The sequence below is a fragment of the Myotis lucifugus genome, unplaced genomic scaffold (assembly GCF_000147115.1).
Source record: "Myotis lucifugus unplaced genomic scaffold, Myoluc2.0 scaffold_1679, whole genome shotgun sequence".
NCBI classification, from domain to species: domain Eukaryota; kingdom Metazoa; phylum Chordata; class Mammalia; order Chiroptera; family Vespertilionidae; genus Myotis; species Myotis lucifugus.
Window position 1 is genome coordinate 28279 of NW_005872727.1, and position 7485 is coordinate 35763.

The 7485-nt window shown below is 65.6% G+C and overlaps 2 protein-coding genes across 2 annotated transcripts in view; one reads left to right on the forward strand and one right to left on the reverse strand.

Annotated features, from left to right (window-relative positions):
* PYCR3 (pyrroline-5-carboxylate reductase 3) overlaps positions 1–3469 on the forward strand; it is a 4638-nt gene extending 1169 nt beyond the window's left edge. Inside the window, exons 2-6 of the mRNA XM_006108029.3 lie at positions 650–714; positions 1289–1468; positions 1685–1897; positions 2152–2244; positions 2391–3469. Coding sequence (XP_006108091.2) covers positions 650–714; positions 1289–1468; positions 1685–1897; positions 2152–2244; positions 2391–2573 — 734 coding nt within the window. The 3' untranslated portion in view covers positions 2574–3469. The remainder of the gene's footprint in view (positions 1–649; positions 715–1288; positions 1469–1684; positions 1898–2151; positions 2245–2390) is intronic.
* A 602-nt stretch (positions 3470–4071) lies between these two features.
* Positions 4072–7485, reverse strand: TIGD5 (tigger transposable element derived 5; the record flags this gene model as incomplete). Its single annotated transcript, XM_006108032.2, has 1 exon — positions 4072–7485. A coding segment is annotated over one exon (735 nt), but the record flags the coding sequence as incomplete, so codon positions are not given.

A 7485-nucleotide genomic window follows, 5' to 3' on the forward strand; every position in this document is an offset into this window, starting at 1 on the left:
GACCTGGGGGCCAGGTCATCCTGTGAGACCACTGATTTGCTGCTTCGCAGTACTAGAAACCTTTTCCTGGGGAGAATGGTTTGGCCAGAGGGTCAAAACCAGTCCCAGAACAGTGTATGCGAGTCTCCGGCGTTTTACCTGTGGAGACCATCGGTATCACCTGCCTCCCAGGGCCGGGCCGGTTCCGTGTTGAGCACAGTGGACACCACGGGCTCAGGTTTGGGGTGCACTTCTGCCGTCCGGTTAGACCTCCCTAGGCCCGTCCTCCACACACAGGATTGCTTTACCCTCTCCCAGGGGAGCCCCACCCCCACTGGGCCTCACCCCCATCAGGTCCCCCTCCTCTCCACGCTCCCAGTCCCTGGAGGCAGAGGCCCCTGGGATCTGTGTCCTCACAGGATGAGGCCAGCTCTGCCCCCGTGGCCAGCAGGGCCTCTGGACTCAGCAGCACGAGTGGCCGTGACTGCCGCGTAGAACTCAGCCACCTGCTTGCCTGGGCCTGGCTGCACGGTGCACCTCTGCTGAGCGCTGGGTTCTTGGAGAGTCTCAGGCCAGCCAAGGGCCATCTTCAGGAAGGGGCAGCCAGGCCGGCTCCTCCCCTCCATCCCCCCGCCCCCCAATAACACCAGTCCTTGGCCTTCCTCTCCAGGGAAAGTGGAAGCCCAGCACGTGCTGGCCAGTGCACCAACGGACCGGAACCTCTGTCACTTCCGGGTGAGCCGGGGCCCAGCTCTTCTGAACTGAGGCTCCTTCCAGGGACCCAGGGGGGCTCTCGGCTCCTGCGCCTCTGAGACACTTCTTGAGGCAGGGAAGTCCTGCCTACGCAGCTAACGTTCGAGGCTGGCTGGGCTGGGCTGGGGAAGCAGAGGTCAAAGGCCAGGAGGAAAGTCCAGGTTGTGGAGGGCCATGGCAGAGTAAAGGGCTGTGGGTGTGTGTGCGTGTATGTGTGTGCACGTGTGAGTGTGCACGTGTGTATGTGCGCGTGTGTGTATGTGCACTGTGTGCGCGTGTGCCTATGCTGTGGTGGGCAGGGATGGTCGTGGGCACTCACGGGTTGGAGAGCTCGCAGAGGTGCTGCCATCAGGGAGTCTGTGAGGCTCAGGGTTGGGTCCTGAGCAAGAGGGGGTGGCCTGGGCGAGCCCGCGGCATTGGGCGTGGGGTGGTGAGGCATTTGCCACGGGAGAGACCCACGGGAACCAGGGGAGTGCAGGGTGGCCTCCATCGAGAAGGGCCGAGGTCCAGGCAGGCGCCCATTTACCCCATCCTGGCCCCTGCGTCCCCGGCACAGGCTCTGGGCTGCCAGACCACCCATTCCAACCAGGAGGTGCTTCAGAGCTGCTCCCTCGTCTTCTTTGCCACCAAGCCCCACGTCTTGCCCGCCGTCCTGGCAGAGGTGGCCCCTGTGGTCACCGCTGAGCACGTCCTGGTGTCTGTGGCTGCCGGGGTTCCTCTCAGCTCCCTGGAGGAGGTGAGTGGCCCATGGGAGGAGGGCGATGAGGTGTGACCTCAGACCAGTGCCAGCCTGGGCTCAGCATGGGGGGGACGGGTGGCAGCCAGCCTGCAGAACGGCCAGGCGGCCACGGGGCCTGGGGTTAGGGTTCCTTCTGGCGCCACACCAGGGAAGTGGGAGGGAGCCTGGCTGAGGTGTGGCCTGGCTCTCTGACCACAGCCTCTCTCTGGCCAGCTGCTTCCTCCGCACACGCGGGTGCTGCGGGTCTCCCCCAACCTGCCCTGCGTGGTCCAGGAGGGGGCCATGGTGCTGGCCCGGGGCCGCCACGCGGGGAGCAGCGAGGTCGAGCTCCTGCGGACTCTGCTGGAGGCCTGCGGGCAGTGCGAGGAGGTGCCTGAGGCCCAAGTGGACGTCCACACGGGCCTCAGTGGCAGTGGAGTGGCCTTCGTGAGTGTTACCTGCCCCCCCCACCCCCACAGGCCAGCCATCAGCCAAGTCCCTGTGGCCGCTCCTACCCTCAGATGCGACGGCGTGGTCCCTGCTGCCCATGAGCCCGGCTCCCCCAAGTCACTGCCCTCCTGGGCCTCAGCTCTGGGCCCTGCCTTGTGGCCGGTGCCTGGGCCGGTTCCTGAAGGTCCGAGCCTTTTCCCGCGGGGGCTGCGCCCAGGGGAGTGTTGGCTCTGACCCCGCCGCCCCCACAGGTGTGCGTGTTCTCTGAGGCCCTGGCTGAAGGCGCCATCAAGATGGGCATGCCCAGTGGCCTGGCTCACCGCATCGCCGCCCAGACCCTGCTGGTGAGTGACTGTGGCCCGGGGACCAGGGAAAGGGGTGAGCCTGGGGGCCTCCCGGAGCAGAGGGGACACGTGGCAAAGCTGCACAGTGCGGGGGGGGAGAGGGGTTCCTCTGTCCCCCGTCACTGCCCCCCCTGCTCCTCTCCCAGGGGACAGCCAAGATGCTGCTGCAGCAGGGGCAGCACCCGGCCCAGCTGCGGACGGACGTGTGCACGCCGGGCGGCACCACCATTCATGGGCTTCACGCCCTGGAGCAGGGCGGGCTGCGGGCAGCCACCATGAGCGCCGTGGAAGCCGCCACCTGCCGGGCCAAGGAGCTCAGCAGGAAGTAGGGTCCCAGAGCAGCCCTGCCCCCATTCCCTCTCCCAGCCCCTCCCTGAGGACTGGTCTCTGACCCCTGGGGCCTCACGGCTGTGCCCTGCTTCCCACACGGGGAATGCGAGGGGCAGGACCGGAGGGACCCTGAGCGTCCATCACCTGGCCACCACCCAGGGGCCGTGGGCTCCGAGGCTGAGCACTGGTGGTGCTGGTCAGGGGCCCGTGGCCTGCCGCTTGGCAGAGCAGGAGCAGAGCCCCAGGCACAGGAGAGCTCGGGGGGTGGGGACGTAGGATCTGCACGAGACCTGCTCCCCTAGTGAACCAGTCTGTCCTGTTAGTGGGGTGGCCTGGGGCCTTGAGGGGGCCTTGTGGGGGGAGGGCAGCGTCAGGGTTGGAAGGATGGGCCTTGGCCAGTGGGGACCACACACTGGCTTCAGCTGGCATGGCCCCGCCCGAGACCCCAGGCTCCTGGCAAGGGGCAGGTGTCGCTGGCTCTGGTGAGCCTTCTCCGTCAAGTCCTGAGGTCCCAGGCCTCTGACGGCAGGTCCTGGCCCTCCCCATGTCCCTGAACAGACTGTCCCGCTGGGCACTGGGGCGAGGCGAGGCTGTGGGGCCTTCGGTGGGGGTGGCCTGCGGCTCTGCCCCCAAGGCTCACTGAGGCCTCCCGCCCGCCAAGGCCCCAGAGGCTGGTGCTCCCCTGGCTTCCACCCACCAGCGAGGCCTCAGGGAGGTCACCAGGAGGGCGCTGGGGCCCTACGCGCAGCCTCCCGCCATCCAGGCAGCCCCAGGCGGTCCCTCCTCCCAGGCCTCCTCCACCGTTCCTGCCTCTGGTCGGAGGGTCTGCCAGAGTCCATTATCAGAGGAGGGCTCTCTCTACTGTGAAGTGGGAATAAAGTCGCTGAAGTGGGAATAAAGCACCGAGTGGCCAGTACTTAGCAGGAGGCGGTAAAGCCAAATCCCTGGGCCTGGCAGCGGTGAGTGACTCCCGCCGGCACCCCGGCACCCAGCCACGCATCGCCTCAGTCCTGGGGCCCAGGGTGGGCTCGGCCCAGCAGCCACTCCCTGAATGAGGTCCTTGGTGAGCCCCAGACCACCTGGAGGACACACGGATTCAAGGGGGGCAGGGTCGCAGCCCAGTCCCTGGCCGGCCAGGTCTCTTCCCTTGTCCCACAGCGAACGGCTTCCCAAAGAAACGTGCATGTGATGGTTTCTTTGTTCCGTGTTGTCCCATTTTCACACCCTTCCACTTTTCAGCATATGAGGTGTTGTTTTTTAAATATATTTTTTATTGATTTCAGCGAGTAAGGGAGAGGTAGAAACATCAATGATGAGAATCGTTGATTGGCTGCCTCCTGCATGCCCCCCGGGCACGTGCCCTGACCAGGACTCCAACCCTAACCTCCTGGCTCATAGGTCAACACTCACCACTGAGCCACCGTGGCTGGGCCATATGAGGTGTTTCTGACCCAAGCACTCGGTCAGAGCTACACAAATAAGACTTTAGAACAGGGATGTGTGTGAAGGTGGCAGTTCAGCCTTTATTACAAAATCCACTGGGCTCATCTGAGCAGGTGAACTCCGCCTTCAGCGAGGCCAGGTGTGAACATGCCCTCAGAGCAGGCTGCCCACGGCACCCTCAGGGATACAGCACCAGAGCCAGGCTCCCCCGGGGCACCCTTACCAAGGACCAAGCTGCCGGGGCCCTGCTCCCACCTGGGCTCTTCTCGCCAGCCTGACCGGCACGTGGGCCAATGGGCTGGGGCCCCTGGGTGATGGGCCTCCCAGCTTGAGGCCCTCCCCTTCCTCTCCCACTTCACTCAGGTAGCTCATCTGCTGTTGACGTCTGGAGGGCCACTTCCCAAGCATGGAGCCCCTTAGGCAAGCAGTGCCCCTCCCCCCGACTGTTGCAGCCTGGCCTCACCCCCCAAAAGCCACGTAGGTCAGGGGTGCTTTCAGCAGAAGCCTATGCACACACCTCCCCTGCCCACTGCCGAGCGCATGGAGGGGGTCTCCCACGGTGACCCTGACCCTGACCCTGGCTGCTGTGTGGAGAGCAGTGCCTTCAACGATTGTGAACAGGAGGAGGCTGATGGCTTTGTCCCCGCGCCTTCCAGGCTGCAGGACCCCAGGGCCCCTGTGCCAGGCAGGGAGCGTGCGATCCTCCAGGCAGGTTTCCCGCTTGCAGACCGTGGATGAGGGATTCGAGCAGCATCAACCCAGACCCGCCTCACTCTCAGGTCATCACAAACCCGGTGACAAGCTCAGATGCCCTCGGGCCCAGCAGATACAGTGAGGGGCAGGCTGTGGATGAGGCCACAACCTGGGGTTCATTTCAGCTTTTGTTGTACTCGGGTCCCGCACAGACAGCCCCTGGCAGGTGCCCTATGACTTCACACGGAGCTTAGCCCAGGGAGACGTGACTGAACCCGCGGCACCAGGATGGGGCCCAGGGCACACCAGGACCAGGGCCGGGCGCCTGCAGCCTCCACCCCAAGGCACCCCCATGCCGCCATTTTGGAGGGGACACCTTTACAGGCCTCATGAGGGTGTCCCCTGTCCAGCAAAGCCACAGCCTCCAGACCCCCATTTGGCACTCAAACTAGCTTCTCAGGCCCCAGGCCAGTGTGGACCGGCCTCGCTTTACCCAGTGCCCACTCGGCCCCCAGACAGGCCCGAGCCTCCTGGGGTGCAGCCGTGGCTCCCATGCAAGAAATCTGACACGGCCTCATGGACGCCAGCACCCCCTGCACAGGCCCACGAGGGCTGCAAGGGCTGGGAGCCTTGGCCAGAGGCTGCCTGGAACCTCGTGCACCCTCGCCTGCTGCCCATCTGGGCAGGGTCTGTAACAGGCAGGGCTCCCGGGGGCGGGTCTGACTGCAGAGGCCCCCTGGGTGTGCAGGCTCCACAGCTGGCAGGGGCGGCCGCCCTTCCCCTGCTCCCATTCTCCACACCCTCCCTCACTTTCAGATTTGAGGTGTGTGTGCACTGGGGGAGTCCTAAGTTCATGGTCTTGGACTTGTGTGAAATCTGCTCGGGGCGCCCTCTAGTGGCCTCCCCAGGGCAGCCATTCTACCAACACCCGTCCGCAGCCTCTGGCCACCAGGATGACATGGGACCAGGGCCCGCAGCGCCTCTGCAAAGGCAGCTCCCAGGAGGGACAGGGATCTGAATCGAGTGGACAGGGCAGCAGACCCTGAAAGAGCTGGGCTGAGACGCAGGAAGCTTTTCTCCCCTTCACACCGCCACCCAGAAGCCCAGGTGCGGGGCGGGGCCCTGGCCGTGCCAGCTGCCAGCGAGGGGAGGCGCCTGAGGGCTAAGGCACTGCAGGGTGGCTCCGCATGGCTGTCAGGAGCCTGTTCCCTGTTCTGGTCGGTGGGTGGGTGAGTGGCCTTGGGCCCTGGGCCTGGACAAAGTGGGCTGTGGCTGCTGTGAGAGTCCAGCGAGCTTGTCCAGTCATTGGTCAGGTCACCAGGGCCCAGATCCAGTTGCATGCCAACCCCACGGAACAAGAGAGCTGCCTGGAGAATGTATTTTCTTAGGAAAATTAGACGTCAGAGTGGAACAGATGCTCCTGCTGCATCCAGAACGTTAGGAGGCCTGCGTGCTGGGCACCGTCTCCCTGACCCGAGCGAGGCTGGACCCAGGCTGCGGACTGAGACCCCCCCCCAAGTATCTGTAAAAACGGCTGTAATGTGATAAAAACCCAAGGGTCGTGCCTCCCCACTGAGAAGCCGTGGTCGTGGCTGTGGCTGTGGCACAGGAACCCACAGCACCGAGGCTCAGGTGGACAGCCGGGCCAGGCCGTTCCTTGTCCAGTGCAAGCTGACGGGCCATGGGGGAGGCCTGGGTCCTGGTGGCCAGGGCAGGAACAGTGAGCTGTGCTGTGCTGACAGGTGCCCTGGTGTGTGCGAGCCAGTGTGCGTGGGAGGGGTCCTGGCTGAGCTGCAGACCTCCCGGCTCCCACAGGGGGGAGCAGGAGCAGGGGCCTCTCTTCCAGCTCCTCCAGGAGAGGAACCAGTGGAGCAGGACAACCCGTCACCAACAGAGCCCCCCAAGCCTGTGGGGGCTGGGATCCCGTAACTCCCAGCCATGGGGTGGCCACTCCGGGAAGGGCAGAGGGGACTGTGCCCCCTCCTCCAGGTGGGACAGGACAAAGGCCCCTGGGCAATAGGCCTGGCTTGTCACACCCTGTCAGGGGCTGCTGGGGACGGAGGGACCAATGCCCCCCAGCCTCCTGGCTGTGCTGATCAGGCAGCGCAGCTGCACCAGGTTCAGGGGCCCCACCTCCCGCGGGTCCTGGCTCTCCAGCCACCGGAGAGCTGTCTCCAGACCCTGCACGGCCTCCCCAGCGGTGGGCATGGCTGCCGCCTCCTCTTCCCCGCCCTCCATGACAGAGGGTAGGCTGCCAAGAGACAGAGGGGCCACAGGGGCCAGTGCAGGGGGCCGGCCAGGGCCTGCCTCCTCTCTGCAGCGCTCAGGCAGCCCCCCATCGTCGTCCAGGTGCAGCCACTCGGCCACCTCCTCAGGTGCCAGGCGCTTGTAGGCCAGGGCTGCCAGGTGGGTGAGGTCGCTGAGCACCCTGCTGTGCTCGGCCTCAGCCTGCCCAGCGCGCTGCCCAGCGCGCTGCCCAGCGCACTCCCCTGGCTGAGGCTCGAAGGCAGCTCGCAAGCCCAGCAGCCAGCACCGTTCGATGCTGCCGGCCTGCACCAGGTCCCAGGAGAGGCCGGCCAGGTAGAGCATGTCCTTGAGCATGAAGCTGCGCACGAAGTCCAGCGGGGAGCCGCCCGCGCAGGACACCGCCAGGCGGAGCAGCTCCCGCTTGTACAGCTGCTTGAACGCAGCCACCACGCCCTGCTCCAGCGGCGCCGGGATGTGCGTCCGACCACTGTCCTTGGACAGGAACAGCACTCGCACGGCCCCGTCGGG